Here is a 20,847-nt window from a genome sequence, read left to right as displayed (position 1 = left end):
CCCACCCCACCCCTGCCCTCTCTTGGCCTGGTGGGGGTTCTGGATGAGCCGTGTGGTTGGGTGAGTGACTTGGGTGATCCATGGATTGGATTCGGGGGCCAAGGCTCATTCAGGGGTCAGGGGTGATGAGGGGTTCAGGGTGTTGGGCCAAGTATCAGAGGTCAGTTCTGACTTTTGGATGGATCTGGAGCAGTAGGAGGGCCAAAGGCAATGGGTGGGTCAGGGGTCATAAGGTGGGTCAGGGGTCAAGAGGAGGACACCAAGGTCAGAAATGAATTGGGGTCAGTGAGTTGGGCACAAGGTCAGTAGAGTAAGGAGTTTACTGTCTAATGACCGACCCCAATGAACAAATCTCTGATGAATTCTTTACCTGTCAATCTTCATGATGAAGACAGCAATGAGAGCTAGCCCAATCAGACAGGACAGAGTAGTAATCGCAATCCACACACCAGGTGCCAATATCCCAGGGGCTGTGACACAGAACAATAACATCAACCCCTGCCTCCTGTTTCCAGCGAAACATAGCATTGTACGTCCAGCTCTGTCCTGATACCCTCCTCATCAGCTTTACACTGGGGTGTGAATTATCCTGTCAGTTAGCAAACACCAGGGCAGGGTTGGAAGGTTTAAGGAAAGTTCACTTTGTGTTCATATTATTTGGAAAGTGAATAGTATTGAAAACAAGAGAATGAGACAGAGAGAGAACTCTTGAGTGTGTATGAAAGATGTGCTGAGTTAGAAACCGGCTGTCTTAGCAGCGGGGATGTTTGGCAAGCTCTAAAACAGCTGGGGCATGAGAAACCCCTCCTGGAAACCTGCAGGAACCGAACAGTCTGGCTGAGAAGTTTAACGAATCCGTGCTCAGGGCCGTGAGAGCAGTTTGTTGAAGGAGCTTATAAGAGACATTATCTAAAGGATTTGGAGATGCCGGTGTTGGACTGGGGTGGACAAAGTTAAAAATCACACAACACCAGGTTATAGTCCAACAGGTTTAATTGGAAGCACACTAGTTTTCGGAGCGACGCTCCTTCATCAGGTGGTAGTGGAGGGCTCGATCGTAACAGAATTTATAGCAAAAATTTACAGTGTGATGTAACTGAAATTATACATTGAAAAATTGATTGTCTGTTAAGCCTTTCATCTGTTAGAATACAGTGATAGTTTCACTTCTTTCATGTGTAAATCACAAAACCCTTCTTTTTAAAGTTGTATTCTCGGGTTAGCTGTTAACAATGGTGATAGCTAGACAATATGTTGAAGGTGTTAGCCCCCTGTGTTCTCTGTCTATGGCCTGATGTTTAGATTGATTCTAATCTGAAAAGTGAGAGAACGGAGTTTTACATAAATTCCTGCAGTTTTTGAGTAAAGTATACAAAGTACCAGTTCAGAAGGCTGAGGGGAGATCTAATAGAAACTTACAAGATAATGCATGGTGCAGAAAGGGTGTCGCTGGGAGGTTGTTTCCGTTCAGCAGGAAGACTAGGACCCATGGGCACAGCCTTAGAATTAGAGGGGGTTAATTCAGAACAGAAATGCGGAGACATTTCTTCAGCCAGAGAGTGGTGAGCCTGTGGAATTCATTGCCATGGAGTGCAGTGGAGGCGGGGACGGTAAATGTCTTCAAGGCAGAGATTGATAAATTCTTGATGTCACGAGGAATTAAGGGCTATGGAGAGAGTGTGGGTAAGTGGAGTTGAAATGGCCATCAGCCATGATTGAATGGTGGAGTGAACTGGATGGGCCGAATGGCCTTACTTCCACTCCTATGTCGTACGGTCTAATTAAAGGGAGTTTAAAGTGGAAAAGAATGAGATTTGAATGTGTGGAATGTTTATGTGGAAATAAAAGGGTGGATTCTTTATTTCCAATATTTGTCAAAAGACCATTTCAAATAAATGTTGTGTCATGAAAGGCTTGTGCCTTGACTTTTCCTGGTAAATAAACTTTGATGTTTTTATGTGAAAAACTCCTTGTCCAGACGGTCAGTGACTGAACTCAGCAGCAAGGAGCTAAAACCAGGCTCAGAGCCAGGGAAAGGCAGCTCCCAGCTGGGGCTCCTCTCTCATTACAGAGACAGAGACAGAGACAACTGCTGGGGGCTTCACCGGAGGGTCACTGTGCCTCAGGGAGGGGAGAGGGTGACAAAGAGAGTCCTTCATGGTCACCTCAGCCAGTGCAGGAATCAAACCTGGTCTTCCTCTGGCGAGACCCAGTGTCACTGTCCGCTGGGTTAGCAGGTGAGGTGCGGAATCTCAGCAAGATAGACATTCACAGAACTGAAAAGGGAACATCTACAAATCTTTTAGAGAAATTAGTGCGCGGAAAAGTAGAGCCGAAAACAGGAGAGTCATTGTGAAGTGTATGACATGGACCAACATTATATTCCAACCTTTTCTGAGTCACTATCAGTCCTGAGAAAGGCTGACTGGACCTGAAACGTTTTGAGTTTTTCCAGCATAGACAGTGCTTTGTTTCTGAGCAGAATATTAAAATGGAATTGAGGAGCCAGTATTCTTCTGGGAGCACATGCTACTGCGGCTGAGCGTGGGTGGGGGTGGGGGTGGGGGTGGGGAGGTGGGGGGAGTGGGGGGTGGGGGAAGTGTTTGCGGATAACCTCTTATCTACCTGTTTGGTCACTTTCTCAAAGAACTCAATAAGGTTTGTGAGACACGACCTACCCTTCACAAAACCGTGCTGACTCTCCCTAATCAAATTATTCTTTTCTAGATGATTATAAATCCTATCTCTTATAACCTTGTCCAACACTTTACCAACAACTGAAGTGAGGCTCACTGGTCTATAATTACCAGGGTTGTCTCTACTCCCCTTCTAGAACAGGGGAACCACATTTGCTATCCTCCAGTCTTCTGGCACTATTCCTGAAGACAATGACGATTTAAAGATCAATGCCAATGGCTCGGTAATCTCCTCCCTGGCTTCCTTGATTGGCCCTAATCTTACTCTCGTCATTCTTTTATTCCTTAAATACCTATAGAAAGCCTTAGGGTTTACCCTGATCCTATCCTCCAACAACTTCTCATGTCTCCTCCTGGCTCTTCTGAGCTCTCTCTTTAGGTCTTTCCTGACTACCTTGTAACCCGCACGTGCCCTAACTGAGCCTTCACATCCCATCCTAACGTAAGCCTTCTTCTTCCTCTTGACAAGAGATTTAACTTCTTCAGTAAACCACGGCTCCCGCGCTCTACAGCTTCCTCCCTGCCTGTTTGGTACATATTTATCAAGGACATGCAGTAGCTGTTCCTTGAATGAGCTCCACATTTCAATTGTGCCCATCCCCTGCAGTTTCCTTCCCCATCCTATGCTTCCTAAATCTTGCCTAATCACATCATCATTGCCTTTCCCCAGCTATAACTCTTCCCCTGCGGTATATACTTATCCTTTTCCATCACTGAAGTAAACATAACCGAATTGTGGTCACTATCACCAAAGTGCTCACCTACCTCCAAGTCTAACACCTGGCCGGGCTCATTACCCAGTACCAAACCCAATGTGGCCTCGTCCTGTGTTGGCCTGTCTACATACTGTGTCAGGAAGCCCTCCTGCACACACTGGACAAAAACTGACCCACCTACAGTACTCAAACTATAGAATTTCCAGTCAATATTTGGAAAGTTGAAGTCCCCCATAACAACTCCCCTGTCTCTCTCACTCCTATCCAGAATCATCATTCCTATCCTTTCCTCTACATCTCTGGGACTATTCGGAGGCCTATAGAAAACTCCCAACAGGGTGACCTCTCCTTTCCTGTTTCTAACCTCAGCCCATACTACCTCAGTTGACGAGTCCCCAAATGTCCTTTCAGCAACTGTAATACTGTCCTTGACCAACAATGCCACACCTCCCCCTCTTTTACCACCTTCTCTGTTCTTACTGAAACATCTAAATCCTGGAACCTGCAACAACCATTCCTGTCCCTGCTCTATCCATGTCTCCGAAATGGCCACAACATCGAAGTCTCAGGTACCAACCCATGCTGCAAGTTCACCCACCTTATTCCGGATGCTCCTGGTGTTGAAGGAGACACACTTCAAACCACCTTCCTGCTTGTCGGTAACTCTTGTGACCTTGAAACCATATCTCTGACCTGACTACCCTCAGCCTCCTGGGCACTGGAACTACAATCCCGGTTCCCATCCCCCTGCTGGGTTCGTTTCTGCAGGAGTCCCTCCACCTTCAGCTGCTTCATCAATGACCTTCCCTCCACCATAAGGTCCGAAGTGGGGGATGGTCCCCAATGATTACCCAGCATTCAGCCCCGTTCACAACTCCTCAGGCACTGACACAGGCCGTGTTCACATACAACAAGATCGGGACAATCTCCAGGCTTGGGCTGACAAGTGGCAAGTAACATTCGCACCACACACATACCAGGCAATGACCATCACCAACCAGAGACAATCTGACCACCACCCCTTGACATTCAATAGATTTACAATCACTGAATCGCCCACGGGCAACATCCTGGGAGTTCCCATTGAACCAAACTGGACTGGCCACAGAAACACAGTGACCGTAGGAGCAGGTCAGAGGCTGGGAATACTGCGGTGAGTAACTCCCCACCTGACTCCCGAAAGGCTGTTCGCCATCGACAAGGCACAAGGCAGGAGTGGGATGGAAAACTCCCCCCTTGCCCTGGATGGGGGCAGCTCCAACAACACTCAAGAAGCTCAACACCATCCAGGACAAAGCAATCTGCTTAATTGGCACCACGTCCTCAAACATCCCCTCCCCCCACCCACACTCAGTAACAGCAGTGTGTACCATCCCCTCCCTCCCCCCACCCACACTCAGTAACAGCAGTGTGTACCGTCCCCTCCCTCCCCCCACCGACGCTCACTAACAGCAGTGTGTACCATCCCCTCCCTCCCCCCACCGATACTCAGTAACAGCAGTGTGTACCATCCCCTCCCTCCCCCACCCACACTCAGTAACAGCAGTGTGTACCATCCCCTCCCTCCCCCACCGACACTCAGTAACAGCAGTGTGTACCATCCCCTCCCTCCCCCACCCACACTCAGTAACAGCAGTGTGTACCATCCCCTCCCTCCCCCACCCACACTCAGTAACAGCAGTGTGTACCATCCCCTCCCTCCCCCCACCCACACTCAGTAACAGCAGTGTGTACCATCCCCTCCCTCCCCCACCGATACTCAGTAACAGCAGTGTGTACCATCCCCTCCCTCCCCCCACCGACACTCAGTAACAGCAGTGTGTACCATCCCCTCCCTCCCCCTACCGACACTCAGTAACAGCAGTGGGTACCATCCCCTCCCTCCCCCCACCGATACTCAGTAACAGCAGTGTGTACCATCCCCTCCCTCCCCCCCCCACACTCAGTAACAGCAGTGTGTACCATTCCCTCCCTCCCCCACCCACACTCAGTAACAGCAGTGTGTACCATCCCCTCCCTCCCCCACCCACACTCAGTAACAGCAGTGTGTACCATCCCCTCCCTCCCCCCACCGACACTCAGTAACAGCAGTGTGTACCATCCCCTCCCTCCCCCCCACCAACACTCAGTAACAGCAGTGTGTACCATCCCCTCCCTCCCCCCCACCCACACTCAGTAACAGCAGTGTGTACCATCCCCTCCCTCCCCCACCGACTCAGTAACAGCAGTGTGTACCATCCCCTCCCTCCCCCACCAACACTCAGTAACAGCAGTGTGTACCATCCCCTCCCTCCCCCCACCCACACTCAGTAACAGCAGTGTGTACCATCCCCTCCCTCCCCCCACCCACACTCAGTAACAGCAGTGTGTACCATCCCCTCCCTCCCCCACCCACGCTCAGTAACAGCAGTGTGTACCATCCCCTCCCTCCCCCCCCGACACTCAGTAACAGCAGTGTGTACCATCCCCTCCCTCCCCCCACCCACACTCAGTAACAGCAGTGTGTACCATCCCCTCCCTCCCCCCACCCACACTCAGTAGAGAGATATATCATTGTTCCTTCAGTGTCACTGGGTCAGAATCCTGGAATTCCCTCCCTCAGGGACATTGTGAGTCACCCTACAGCACATGGACTGCAGCGGGTCAGGAAGGCAGCTCACCCCCACCCTCTCAAGGGGCAACTAGGGACAGGTAATAAATATAGGGCCCAGCCATGACTCTGCCTTCCTGGCCCAGAGTTAGCAGTACGAACATCCCACTTGCCAGCCCCTGTGGGGACAGCAGCTCCTTCTCAGCCCCTCGCGACCCTGTCGCTGTCCACCTCATGGAGCAGGTCGACAGCTGGCTGAGTGGCCATCTCCCTCAGTCCCTGCCAAAGCCATCACTATCGGGACGGGTGTTGGACCAAGCAGCGAGCAGACTTACCCTGGGGGGTGGTGATCCAAGACCGGGGGCTCCACTCACTCCAGACGCCATGGTCGGCCTTACAGTGAACCTCAACCAGGTAGGCCGAATCCGGCCACAAGCTGAAGGTCGTGAACTGTGTCCCCAAACCAACGTAAAAATACTGCCGAGAGAGAGGGGGACAGGGCATTACAGGGAGCACAGAGAGAGAGAGGGACAGGGCATTACAGGGAGCACAGAGAGAGAGGGACAGGGCATTACAGGGAGCACAGAGAGAGAGGGACAGGGTATTACAGGGAGCACAGAGAGAGAGAGGGACAGGGCATTACAGGGAGCACAGAGAGAGAGGGACAGGGCATTACAGGGAGCACAGAGAGAGGGGGGGACAGGGCATTACAGGGAGCACAGAGAGAGAGGGACAGGGCATTACAGGGAGCACAGAGAGAGGGGGGACAGGGCATTACAGGGAGCACTGAGAGAGGGGGGGACAGGGCATTACAGGGAGCACAGAGAGAGAGGGACAGGGCATTACAGGGAGCACAGAGAGAGAGGGACAGGGCATTACAGGGAGCACAGAGAGAGGGGGGGACAGGGCATTACAGGGAGCACAGAGAGAGAGGGACAGGGCATTACAGGGAGCACAGAGAGAGAGGGGGACAGGGCATTACAGGGAGCACAGAGAGAGAGGGACAGGACATTACAGGGAGCACAGAGAGAGAGGGACAGGGCATTACAGGGAGCACAGAGAGAGAGGGACAGGGCATTACAGGGAGCACAGAGAGAGAGGGGGACAGGGCATTACAGGGAGCACAGAGAGAGGGGGACAGGGCATTACAGGGAGCACAGAGAGAGGGGGGACAGGGCATTACAGGGAGCACAGAGAGAGGGGGGACAGGGCATTACAGGGAGCACAGAGAGAGAGAGACAGGGCATTACAGGGAGCACTGAGAGAGAGGGACAGGGCATTACAGGGAGCACAGAGAGAGAGGGACAGGGCATTACAGGGAGCACAGAGAGAGAGGGGGACAGGGTATTACAGGGAGCACAGAGAGAGAGGGACAGGGCATTACAGGGAGCACAGAGAGAGGGGGGGACAGGGCATTACAGGGAGCACAGAGAGAGAGAGACAGGGCATTACAGGGAGCACAGAGAGAGAGGGACAGGGCATTACAGGGAGCACTGAGAGAGAGGGACAGGGCATTACAGGGAGCACAGAGAGAGAGGGACAGGGCATTACAGGGAGCACAGAGAGAGAGGGGGACAGGGTATTACAGGGAGCACAGAGAGAGAGGGACAGGGCATTACAGGGAGCACAGAGAGAGGGGGGACAGGGCATTACAGGGAGCACAGAGAGAGAGAGACAGGGTATTACAGGGAGCACTGAGAGAGAGAGACAGGGCATTACAGGGAGCACAGAGAGAGAGGGACAGGGCATTACAGGGAGCACAGAGAGAGAGGGACAGGGTATTACAGGGAGCACAGAGAGAGAGGGACAGGGCATTACAGGGAGCACAGAGAGAGAGGGGGACAGGGCATTACAGGGAGCACAGAGAGAGAGGGACAGGGTATTACAGGGAGCACAGAGAGAGAGAGACAGGGCATTACAGGGAGCACAGAGAGAGAGGGACAGGGCATTACAGGGAGCACAGAGAGAGAGGGACAGGGCATTACAGGGAGCACAGAGAGAGAGGGGGACAGGGTATTACAGGGAGCACAGAGAGAGAGGGGGACAGGGCATTACAGGGAGCACAGAGAGAGAGGGACAGGGCATTACAGGGAGCACAGAGAGAGAGGGACAGGGCATTACAGGGAGCACAGAGAGAGGGGGGACAGGGCATTACAGGGAGCACAGAGAGAGGGGGGACAGGGCATTACAGGGAGCACAGAGAGAGGGGGGACAGGGCATTACAGGGAGCACAGAGAGAGAGGGACAGGGCATTACAGGGAGCACAGAGAGAGAGGGACAGGGCATTACAGGGAGCACAGAGAGAGGGGGACAGGGCATTACAGGGAGCACAGAGAGAGGGGGGACAGGGCATTACAGGGAGCACAGAGAGAGGGGGGACAGGGCATTACAGGGAGCACAGAGAGAGGGGGGACAGGGCATTACAGGGAGCACAGAGAGAGAGGGACAGGGCATTACAGGGAGCACAGAGAGAGAGGGACAGGGCATTACAGGGAGCACAGAGAGAGAGGGACAGGGCATTACAGGGAGCACAGAGAGAGAGGGACAGGGCATTACAGGGAGCACAGAGAGAGGGGGACAGGTCATTACAGGGAGCACAGAGAGAGAGGGACAGGGCATTACAGGGAGCACAGAGAGAGAGGGGGACAGGGCATTACAGGGAGCACAGAGAGAGGGGGACAGGGCATTACAGGGAGCACAGAGAGAGAGGGACAGGACATTACAGGGAGCACAGAGAGAGAGGGACAGGGCATTACAGGGAGCACAGAGAGAGAGGGACAGGACATTACAGGGAGCACAGAGAGAGAGGGACAGGGCATTACAGGGAGCACAGAGAGAGAGGGACAGGACATTACAGGGAGCACAGAGAGAGAGGGACAGGGCATTACAGGGAGCACAGAGAGAAAGGGGGACAGGGTATTACAGGGAGCACAGAGAGAGAGGGACAGGGCATTACAGGGAGCACAGAGAGAGGGGGACAGGACATTACAGGGAGCACAGAGAGAGAGGGACAGGGCATTACAGGGAGCACAGAGAGAGAGGGACAGGGCATTACAGGGAGCACAGAGAGAGAGGGACAGGGCATTACAGGGAGCACAGAGAGAGAGGGACAGGACATTACAGGGAGCACAGAGAGAGAGGGACAGGGCATTACAGGGAGCACAGAGAGAGAGGGGGACAGGGCATTACAGGGAGCACAGAGAGAGGGGGGACAGGGCATTACAGGGAGCACAGAGAGAGAGGGACAGGGCATTACAGGGAGCACAGAGAGAGAGGGGACAGGGCATTACAGGGAGCACAGAGAGAGAGGGACAGGGCATTACAGGGAGCACAGAGAGAGAGGGACAGGGCATTACAGGAGCACAGAGAGAGAGGGACAGGGCATTACAGGGAGCACAGAGAGAGGGGGACAGGGCATTACAGGGAGCACAGAGAGAGAGGGACAGGGCATTACGGGGAGCACAGAGAGAGAGGGACAGGACATTACAGGGAGCACAGAGAGAGAGGGACAGGGCATTACAGGGAGCACAGAGAGAGAGGGGGACAGGGCATTACAGGGAGCACAGAGAGAGAGGGACAGGGCATTACAGGGAGCGCAGAGAGATAGGGACAGGGCATTACAGGGAGCACAGAGAGAGAGGGACAGGGCATTACAGGGAGCACAGAGAGAGAGGGACAGGGCATTACAGGGAGCACAGAGAGAGAGGGGGACAGGGCATTACAGGGAGCACAGAGAGAGAGGGGGACAGGGCATTACAGGGAGCACAGAGAGAGAGAGGGACAGGGCATTACAGGGAGCACAGAGAGAGAGGGACAGGGCATTACAGGGAGCACAGAGAGAGAGGGACAGGGCATTACAGGGAGCACTGACACCCTCCTTCGACTGACTGAACTGGTCCTCACCCTGGACAACTTCTCTTTCCAATCCTCCCACTTCCTCCAAACTAAAGGAGTTGCCATGGGCACCCGCATGGGCCCCAGCTATGCCTGCCTCTTCGTAGGATATGTGGAACAGTCCATCTTCCGCAACTACACTGGCACCACCCCCCACCTTTTCCTCCGCTACATCGATGACTGTATCGGCGCTGCCTCGTGCTCCCACGAGGAGGTTGAACAGTTCATCAACTTTACTAACACCTTCCATCCCGACCTGAAATTCACCTGGACTGTCTCCGACTCCTCCCTCCCCTTCCTAGACCTTTCCATTTCTATCTCGGGCGACCGACTCAACACAGACATCTACTATAAACCGACTGACTCCCACAGCTACCTGGACTACACCTCCTCCCACCCTGCCCCCTGCAAAAACGCCATCCCATATTCCCAATTCCTTCGTCTCCGCCGCATCTGCTCCCAGGAGGACCAGTTCCAACACCGCACAGCCCAGATGGCCTCCTTCTTCAAGGACTGCAGATTCCCCCCCAGACGTGATCGACGATGCCCTCCACCGCATCTCCTCCACTTCCCGCTCCTCCACCCTTGAGCCCCGCTCCTCCAACCGCCACCAAGACAGAACCCCACTGGTTCTCACCTACCACCCCACCAACCTCCGTATACAACGTATCATCCGCCATCATTTCCGCCACCTCCAAACGGACCCCACCACCAGGGATATATTTCCCTCCCGTCCCCTATCAGCGTTCCGAAAAGACCACTCCCTCTGTGACTCTCTTGTCAGATCCACACCCCCCACCAACCCAACCTCCACTCCCGGCACCTTACCCTGCAACCGCAGGAAATGTAAAACTTGCGCCCACACCTCCACACTCACTTCCCTCCAAGGCCCCAAGGGATCCTTCCATATCCGCCACAAATTCACCTGTACCTCCACACACATCATCTATTGCATCCGCTGCACCCGATGTGGCCTCCTCTATATTGGGGAGACAGGCCGCTTACTTGCGGAACGTTTCAGAGAACACCTCTGGGATACCCGGACCAACCAACCCAACCACCCCGTGGCTCAACACTTTAACTCCCCCTCCCACTCCACCGAGGACATGCAGGTCCTTGGACTCCTCCATCGCCAGAACATAACTACACAACGGTTGGAGGAAGAGCGCCTCATCTTCCGCCTGGGAACCCTCCAACCACAAGGGATGAACTCAGATTTCTCCAGTTTCCTCATTTCCCCTCCCCCCACCTTGTCTCAGTTGGTTCCCTCGAACTCAGCACCGCCCTCCTAACCTGCAATCCTCTTCCTGACCTCTCCGCCCCCACCCCACTCCGGCCTATCACCCTCACCTTGACCTCCTTCCACCTATCACATCTCCATCGCCCCTCCCCCAAGTCCCTCCTCCCTACCTTTTATCTTAGCCTGCCTGGCACACTCTCCTCATTCCTGAAGAAGGGCTTATGCTCGAAACGTCGATTCTCCTGCTCCTTGGATGCTGCCTGATCTGCTGCGCTTTTCCAGCAACACACTTTCAGTTTTTAACAACCCTGTCAACCTGGGTGGCAACTTTCAAGGATCTGTGTACCTGGACACCGAGATCTCTTGCTCATCTACACTACCAAGAATCTTACCATAGGCTCAGTACTTTGCATTCCTGTTACCCCTTCCAAAGTGAATCACCTCACGCTTGTCCGCATTAAACTCCATTTGCCACCTCTCAGCCCAGCTCTGCAGCTTATCTAGGTCTCTCTGTAACCTACAACATCCTTTGTCACTATCCACAACTCCACCGACCTTAGTGTCGTCTGCAAATTTACTAACCCACCCTTCTACCCCCTCATCCAGGTCGTTTATAAAAATGACAAACAATGATGACCCTTGCGGTAAACAAAATGATGACCCTTGCGCTATACCGCTGGTAACTGGACTCCAGGATGAACATTTCCCATCAACCACCACCCTCTGTCTTCTTTCAGCAAGCCAATTACTGATCCAAACTGCTATATCTCCCACAATCCCATTCCTCTGCACTTTGTACAACAGCCTACTGTGGGGAACCTTATCGAACGCCTTCACCTGTGTCCTTGATAGGTATGTCCCTGTCAGGCAGGGAGGAAGTGATCAGGGAAGGGAACCGTGGTTTACAGCAGAAACTGCATCTTTTGTTAAGCAGAAGAAGGAGGTTTATGCGACGATGAGACGAGACGGTTCAGATGAGGCGATGGAGAGTTACAGATCAGCCATGAAGGATTTCAAGAGAGAGTTAAGAAGAGCAAAGAGAGGACACGAGCAATCTTTAGCAAATAGAATAAAGGAGAACCCTAAAGCTTTCTATAGGTATGTAGAATAAAAGGATGATGAGGGTAGGAATAGGACCAGTCACAGACAGAAGTGGGAAGTTGCGTGTGGACCCTGTGGAGATCGGAGAGGTGCTAAATGAATATTTCTCATCAGTTTTCACTCAGGGAAAGGAGAATATTGTAGAGGAGGAGACTGCGATACAGGCTATTAGACTGGAAAGGATCAAGGTTAGTAAGGAGGAGGTATTATCAATTCTAGGAGGAGTGAAAGTAGACAAGTCCCCTGGGCCAGATGGGATTTATCCGAGGATTCTCTGGGAAGCGAGTGAGGAGATAGCAGAGCTTTTGGCTTTGATATTTGAGTCATCATTCTCTACAGGTTTAGTACCAGAGGACTGGAGGGTTGCAAATGTTGTTGAAGAAAGGACAGCAGAGATGGTCCAGGTAATTATAGACCAGTGAGCCTTACTTCTGTTGTAGGAAAGCTTTTGGAAAGGATTCTAAAAGATAAGATTTATAATCATCTAGCTAGCAACAATTTGACTTCAGATAGTCAACACGGTTTCGTCAAGGGTACGCCGTGTCTCACAAACCTCATTGAGTTCTTTGAGAAGGTGACCGAGCATGTAGATGAGGGTGGGCAGTTGACATGGTGTACATGGACTTCAGTAAAGCCTTTGATAAGGTTCCACATGGTAGGCTATTGGAGAAAATGCAGAGGCATGGAATTGAGTGTGTGTGGATCTTGGTGTCCATGTACACAGACCTCTGAAAGTTGCCACCCAGGTAAATAGTGCTGTGAGGAAGGCATATGGTGTACTGGGCTTTATTGGTAGAGGAATTGAGTTCCGGAGTCCTGAGGTCATGTTGCAGTTGTATAAGACTCTGGTGCGGCCGCATCTGGAGTATTGTGTGCAGTTTTGGTCGCCATACTATAGGAAGGATGTGGAGGCATTGGAACGGGTGCAGAGGTGGTTTACCAGGATGTTGCCTGGCATGGTAGGAAGATCGTATGAGGAAAGGCTGAGGCACTTGGGGCTGTTCTCATTGGAGAAAAGAAGGTTTAGGGGTGATTTGATAGAGGTGTACAAGATGATTAGGGGTTTAGATAGGGTTGACAATGAGAACCTTTTTCTGTTAATGGAGTCAGCTGTTACTAGGGGACACAGCTTTAAATTAAGGGGTGGTAGGTATAGGACAGAGGTTAGGGGTAGATTCTTTACTCAGCGAGTTGTGAGTTCATGGAATGCCCTGCCAGTAGCAGTGGTGGACTCTCCCTCTTTATGGGCATTTAAACAGGCATTGGATAGGAATATGGAGGATAGTGGGCTAGTGTAGGTTAGGGTGGGCTTGGTTCGGCGCAACATCGAGGGCCGAAGGGCCTGTACTGCGCTGTATTTTTCTATGTTCTATGTGTGTATATGAGGTGTGTGTGTGTGTTGGGGGGGGAGGATGTGTGGGGGGGGGCGGTGTGTGGCGGGGATCGTGTGTGGGGGGGAAGTGGGGGGGAAACTGGGGGGGGAGATAGTGTGGGGGGATGTGTGTGTGGGGGGGGAGTGTGTGGGGGGATGTGTGTGTGGGGGGGGAGTGTGTGGGGGGATGTGTGTGTGGGGGGGGAGTGTGTGGGGGGATGTGTGTTTTGGGGGGAGTGTGGGGGGGATGTGTGTGGGGGGGATGTGAGTGGGGGGGGATGTGAGTGGGGGGATGTGTGTGTGGGGGGATGTGTGTGGGGGGGATGTGTGTGGGGGGATGTGTGTGTGGGGGATGTGTGTGGGGGTGTGTGTGGGGGGATGTGTGTGGGGGGGATGTGTGTGTGTGGGGGGGATATGTGTGGGGGGATATGTGTGGGGGGATGTGTGTGGGGGGAGGATGTGTGTGTGGGGGGATGTGAGTGGGGGGATGTGTGTGTGGGGGATGAGTGTGGGGGGGATGTGTGTGTGGGGGTGTGTGTGGGGGGGATGTGTGTGTGGGGGGATGTGTGTGTGGGTGTGTGTGTGTGGGGGGGGTGTGAGTGGGGGGATGTGTGTGGGGGGGATGTGTGTGGGGGGGATGTGTGTGGGGGGATGTGTGTGGGGGGGTGTGTGTGGGGGGATGTGTGTGTGGGGGGTGTGGGGGGATGTGTGTGTGGGGGGAGATGTGTGTGTGGGGGGATGTGAGTGGGGGGATGTGAGTGGGGGGATGTGTGTGTGGGGGGATGTGTGTGGGGGGGATGTGTGTGGGGGGATGTGTGTGTGGGGGATGTGTGTGGGGGTGTGTGTGGGGGGATGTGTGTGGGGGGGATGTGTGTGTGTGGGGGGGATATGTGTGGGGGGGATATGTGTGGGGGGATGTGTGTGGGGGGAGGATGTGTGTGTGGGGGGATGTGAGTGGGGGGATGTGTGTGTGGGGGATGAGTGTGGGGGGGATGTGTGTGTGGGGGTGTGTGGGGGGGGGATGTGTGTGTGGGGGGATGTGTGTGTGGGTGTGTGTGTGTGGGGGGGGTGTGAGTGGGGGGATGTGTGTGGGGGGGATGTGTGTGGGGGGGATGTGTGTGGGGGGATGTGTGTGTGGGGGTGTGTGTGGGGGGATGTGTGTGTGGGGGGTGTGGGGGGATGTGTGTGTGGGGGGGGATGTGTGTGTGGGGGGATGTGAGTGGGGGGATGTGTGTGGGGGGGATGTGTGTGGGGGGGGATGTGTGTGTGGGGGTGTGTGGGGGGGATGTGTGTGTGTGGGGGGGATGTGTGTGGGGAGGATGTGTGTGTGGGGGGATGTGTGTGTGTGGGGGAGATGCGTGTGTGGGGGGTGTGGGGGGATGTGTGTGTGGGGGGGATGTGTGTGTGGGGTGTGTGTGTGTGGGGGGGATGTGTGTGGGGGGGTGTGTGTGGGGGGGATGTGTGTGTTGGGGGGGATGTGTGTGGGGGGGATGTGTGTGTGGGGGGGTGTGGGGGGATGTGTGGGGGGGGGATGTGTGTGGGGGGGATGTGTGTGTGGGGGGGATGTGTGTGGGGGGATGTGTGTGTGGCGGGGATGTGTGAGGGGGGAGTGTGTGGGGAGGGGTGTGTGGGGGAGATGTGTGGGGGGGATGTGTGTGGGGGGAGTGTGTGTGGGGGTTTCTGTGTGTGGGGGGGATGTGTGTTTTGGGGGGAGTGTGGGGGGGATGTGTGTGGGGGGGATGTGTGTGGGGGGGGATGTGAGTGGGGGGATGTGTGTGTGGGGGGATGTGTGTGGGGGGGATGTGTGTGGGGGGATGTGTGTGTGGGGGATGTGTGTGGGGGTGTGTGTGGGGGGATGTGTGTGGGGGGGATGTGTGTGTGGGGGGGGGATATGTGTGGGGGGATGTGTGTGGGGGGAGGATGTGTGTGGGGGATGAGTGTGGGGGGGATGTGTGTGTGGGGGTGTGTGTGGGGGGGATGTGTGTGTGGGGGGATGTGTGTGTGGGTGTGTGTGTGTGTGGGGGGTGTGAGTGGGGGGATGTGTGTGTGGGGGATGTGTATGGGGGGGATGTGTGTGGGGGGATGTGTGTGTGGGTGTGTGTGTGGGGGGATGTGTGTGTGGGGGGTGTGGGGGGATGTGTGTGTGGGGGGAGATGTGTGTGTGGGGGGATGTGAGTGGGGGGATGTGTGTGGGGGGGATGTGTGTGGGGGGGATGTGTGTGTGGGGGTGTGTGGGGGGGATGTGTGTGTGTGGGGGGGATGTGTGTGGGGAGGATGTGTGTGTGGGGGGTGTGTGTGGGGGGATGTGTGTGTGTGGGGGAGATGCGTGTGTGGGGGGTGTGGGGGGATGTGTGTGTGGGGGGGATGTGTGTGTGGGGTGTGTGTGTGTGTGGGGGATGTGTGTGGGGGTGTGTGTGTGGGGGGGATGTGTGTGTTGGGGGGGATGTGTGTGGGGGGGATGTGTGTGTGGGGGGTGATGTGTGTGTGGGGGGGTGTGGGGGGATGTGTGGGGGGGGATGTGTGTGGGGGGGATGTGTGTGTGGGGGGGATGTGTGTGGGGGGATGTGTGTGTGGCGGGGATGTGTGAGGGGGGAGTGTGTGGGGAGGGGTGTGTGGGGGAGATGTGTGGGGGGGGATGTGTGTGGGGGGAGTGTGTGTGGGGGTTTGTGTGTGTGGGGGGGATGTGTGTGGGGGGTATGTGTGTGAGGGGGATGTGTGTGGGGGGGATGTGTGTGGGGGGGCTGTGTGTGTGGGGGGGATGTGTGTGTGGGGGTGTGTGTGGGGGGGATGTGTGTGGGGGGTATGTGTGTGAGGAGGATGTGTGTGGGGAGGGATGTGTGTGGGGGGGAGTGTGTGTGGGGGCGATGTGTGTGGGGGGATGTGTGTGGGGGGGATGTGTGTGGGGGGAGTGTGTGTGGGGGGAGTGTGTGTGGGGGGGATGTGTGTGGGGGGGGATGTGTGTGGTGGGGAGTGTGGGGGGATGTGTGTGGGGTTGATGTGTGGGGGGGGATGTGTGTGGGGGGGATGTGTGTGGGGGGAGTGTGTGTGGGGGGGATGTGTGTGGGGGGGATGTGTGTGGTGGGGAGTGTGGGGGGGATGTGTGTGGGGTTGATGTGTGGGGGGGATGTGTGTGGGGGGGAGTGTGTGGGGGTGAGTGTGTAGGGGTGTGTGTGGGGGGGATGTGTGTGGGTGGGGTGTGTTTGGGGGGGATGTGTGTGGGGGGGATGTGTGTGGGGGGGATGTGTGTGGGGGGGAGTGTGGGGTGGATGTGTGTGGGGGGATGTGTGTGGGGGGGAGTGTGTGGGGGGAGTGTTTGGGGGTGAGTGTGTGGGGGTGTGTGTGGGGGGGATGTGTGTGGGGGTGTGTGTGTGAGGGGGATGTGTGTGGGGGGGAGTGTGTGGGGGGATGTGTGTGGGGGGGGATGTGTGTGGGGGGGGATGTGTGTGGAGGGGATGTGTGGGGGGGGAGTGTGTGGGGGGATGTGTGTGGGGGGGATGTGTGTGGGGGGGATGTGTGTGGGGGGGGATGTGTGTGTGGGGGGATGTGATTGGGGGGGATGTGTGTGTGAGGGGGTGTGTGGGGGGATGTGTGTGGGGGGGATGTGTGTGTGTGGGGGTGTGTGTGTGTGGGGGGTGTGTGTGTGGGGGGGATGTGTGTGGGGGGGAATGTGTGAGTGGGGGGATGTGTGTGGGGGGGATGTGTGGGGGGGGGATGTGTGCGGGGGGGGGATGTGGGGGGGGGGATGTGTGTGTGGGGGGGATGTGTGTGGGGGGGGAGTGTGGGGGGATGTGTGTGTGGGGGGGAGTGTGTCGGGGAGAGTGTGTGGGGGGAGTGTGGGGGTGTGTGGGGGGGTAGTGTGTGTGGGGGGTAGTGTGGGGGGGGTGTGTGGGGGGGGTGTGTGGGTGTGTTGGTGTGGGTGTGTATGTGAGTGTGTGTGAGTGTGTGAGTGCGCGTGTGGGTGGGAGTGTGTGGGGGGTTGTGTGTGTGAGAGAGAGTGTGTGTGTGAGAGTGTATGTGGGTGTGTGTGAGTGTGGGTGTGAGAGTGTGGGTGTGAGAGTGTGGGTGTGTGAGTGTGTGTGTGTGAGAGTGTATGTGGGTGTGTGTGAGTGTGGGTGTGTGAGAGTGTGTGTGTGAGAGTGTGTGGGGGGGTGTGTGAGTGTGGGTGTGTGTGTGTGAGTGTGGAGTGCTTCCTAACACCTCCCCCTGACCAGTCTGCCCCTCACTCTCAGCCTATCCCCTGATTATCTCCCCTGCCTATGGGATTGAATCATATCAACCGTGAACCCTGTAGCTTTTCCCTGGGCGGGTGGTGAGGGATTCCGACCGGACCACGCGTGGAAATCTCAACCACAACCGGACAGCGTTTGGGGATGACAGGAAGTTGAGAGGGGATTTGAGGGGACAGGTTATCACTCCGAGGATGGGGGAGTCTGGAATGAACTGGCTGGGAGGGTGTGAGGCAGAAAATATTGTCAAAGTATTGGTGAGTGCTTGGAATGTCATCATGTTTAAGGCACTGTGCTGGGCTGTGGGCGGAGGTCAGAGCCGTGCAGGGTGTGGTGTCATTTTGACAGGACAGACATGATGGGCCAAAGGGCCTCTTGTGCCCTGTTGGATTCTATGATTGTATGCAAGATAATGGAGTAACAGATGGACAGACAGACAGACAGACAGGCAGTGACTGTACCTCCCATTCCATCAGCTCCTCTGTTGTCAGTCGAACTTCGTAACTCAGGGTCATCCAGCCAGACGCAGCGCTGGCGACTGAAGGGGGGGACCACTGGATGGACAGGCACCACTGGTCACCGGACCTCTTCATCTCCAGGCTGACATTGACAGGGGGGTCAGGCTGAACTGGCAACCCAGGGGGAAAGACAGGAAACAGTCAGAGTCAGACCGGGCCCTCCGCAACTGGACTTCCTAACCAACAGACTGCAGTGAGAATATGCATCATCACCTCCTGCACAACAATCCTCAACAATGGCGCCCCAGAACTCTGAACTCAGTGCCTTACTATACTCCCTATACATGCATGGCTGTGTGGCCAAATTTCATCCAAATTCCATCTGCAAGTTCACTGATGACATGTTGTAGATATCAAACAATGACAAGACAGAATACAGAAAAGGAAGATTGTTGGTGGAGCAATGTAAAGATAATCTCTCCTTCAATGTCAGCAAAACTGAACAGCTGATCATTGACTTCAAGAAGCATGCTCCTCTCTACATCAATGGTGCTGAGGTGGAGATAGTAGAGAGTGTAGAGTTCCTTGGAGTGACAATCACCAACAATCGGTCCTGGGCCATTCATGCTGATGCAATGGTCAAAAAGGCACATTTCCTCCTGAGGCAGCCAAGGGAATCTAGCATGTTCCTAAGGACTCTCACCAACGTTTACAGATGCCCCATTGAGACCATACTGTCCCGGTGGATCCAGCCAGGGACGGCAACTGCTCTGCCCAGGACTATCAGAAATTACAGAGCGTGGTGTGTACAGCCCTGACCATCCCAGGAGCCAACCTTCCATCCATGGACTCCATTTACACAGTGCACTACCACAGAAAGGCTGCCAATATCATCAAAGACCCATCGCATGGCGGTAATGATCTCCTCCATCCTCTTCCATCAGGGAGAGGGTACAGAAACCCAGACCCACACACCAGCAGGTTCCAGGGCACCGGTATTAGACTGATGGATGGACTCTCTCACTTCAAATAAACCTGATCGTGCGTCCCGTCCCTCCTGTGCAGCTGTAACCCTGGATGATCGTGCATCCCGTCCCTCCTGTGCAGCTGTAACCCTGGATGATCGTGCATCCCGTCCCTCCTGTGCAGCTGTAACCCTGGATGATCGTGCGTCCCGTCCCTCCTGTGCAGCTGTAACCCTGGATGTCTCGCTCTGTCTGAGTGCTCGGTGAGCTCGATCTTCTTGTTGGTTATGATCTGCCCGTAGTGCTCACAAATCAAACCTTTTCACTTCAGTACATTTCTTTATTCATTCACAGAATGCGGGCATCACTGGCTGGACAGTATTTATTACCCCATCCCTAATTACCCGCAGGGTAGTTCAGAGGCAACCCCATTGCTGTGGGTCTGGAGTCACATGTAGGCCAGACTGGGTAACGATGGCAGATTCCTTCCCTGAAGGACATTCCTGACCCAGATGGAGTTTTCCCGACAATGTCTTCATGGTCATCATTAGACCTTTCATTCGGGATATTTATTAAAGCTCAAATTCCACCATCTGCTCTCACATTCAGACTGGGGTCTTTGAGATAGGGAATCTATTTAATGTGGGTAGAGAGAGTCTGGAACCCTGTAATGTGGGTCGAGGGAGTCTGGAAATCTCTATTTGGCTCTACTATAAAAATCTCGGTTGGTTGGAGTGTTTTAAACCGAATGTGGTCAGGTCGGTGAAAGATATTAGAGCATTGTGAGACACCATGTCTCAGTTACAAACCCCACAAAGGTCAGGCAGAATGACCCAATACCCCAGACAGAGAGGTGATCACACCAAAAACACCACTGGGCCCGAGGTAATGAGTAAAAACTAACCAGAGGCATGTCGCGGGAGCTGGGGGAATGGCCTGACTGACAGCTAGGAAGGGAGTGCGAGGATTTGTCAGGTGGAGTGAGTAGGCAGTGGGACCCCAGGGACAGCTCTCAGAGAAAACTGAGCCAGTCAGACACCCATGTGCGGATCTCCTTCACACTCTCGGTGACAGTTACAGTGGGAGGAGCAACTGCGAGGACCAGGGGCCTGACTGAGAGGTAAAGTTAAAATGATAAAAGCTTCCCCTGTGCACGCTGAGCAGGGGTGGATACGGGACGGCTGGGTAAGTGAGGTTATATATTCAGCTGGTTGTGGGATCTGAAACACTACTCGGGTCATGTCTCCCAGCCATCCTCGTCTTCTCACCAAAACAAAAGGTTCCGTGTGCCAATTTGGGAAGGTAACTCGTTTTTATTTCAGTCGTCTCTTTGGGAATTTAGAACAGTGGGAATGGAGGTGAGGGCAGTTGGATGTTCCTCCTGCAGGATGTGGGAGGTAAGGGTTACCTCTCCTGTCCCTGCTGACTACATCTGTGGGACATGCACCCAACTCCAGCTCCTCGAGAACCACATTAGGGATCTGGAGCTGGATGAACTTCGGGATCATTCGGGAGGGGGAGGGGGTTATTGAGAGGGGTTACAGGGAGGGAGTCACACCTCAGGGACAAGATAAAGGCAAATGGGTTAC

The 20,847-nt window shown here is 54.7% G+C and overlaps 1 protein-coding gene across 1 annotated transcript in view; it reads right to left on the bottom strand.

Moving 5' to 3' along the window:
- prlra (prolactin receptor a) overlaps positions 1 to 20,847 on the bottom strand; it is a 51,496-nt gene that overhangs the window by 15,920 nt on the left and 14,729 nt on the right. Inside the window, exons 3-5 of the mRNA XM_060847112.1 lie at positions 18,297 to 18,463; positions 6,338 to 6,479; positions 371 to 470 (exon numbers count right to left, since the gene is read on the bottom strand). Coding sequence (XP_060703095.1) covers positions 371 to 470; positions 6,338 to 6,479; positions 18,297 to 18,463 — 409 coding nt within the window. The remainder of the gene's footprint in view (positions 1 to 370; positions 471 to 6,337; positions 6,480 to 18,296; positions 18,464 to 20,847) is intronic.

Source organism: Hemiscyllium ocellatum, chromosome 2 (assembly GCF_020745735.1).
Source record: "Hemiscyllium ocellatum isolate sHemOce1 chromosome 2, sHemOce1.pat.X.cur, whole genome shotgun sequence".
Taxonomy (NCBI): Eukaryota; Metazoa; Chordata; class Chondrichthyes; order Orectolobiformes; family Hemiscylliidae; genus Hemiscyllium; species Hemiscyllium ocellatum.
This window is presented reverse-complemented; position numbering and strand designations above follow the sequence as displayed.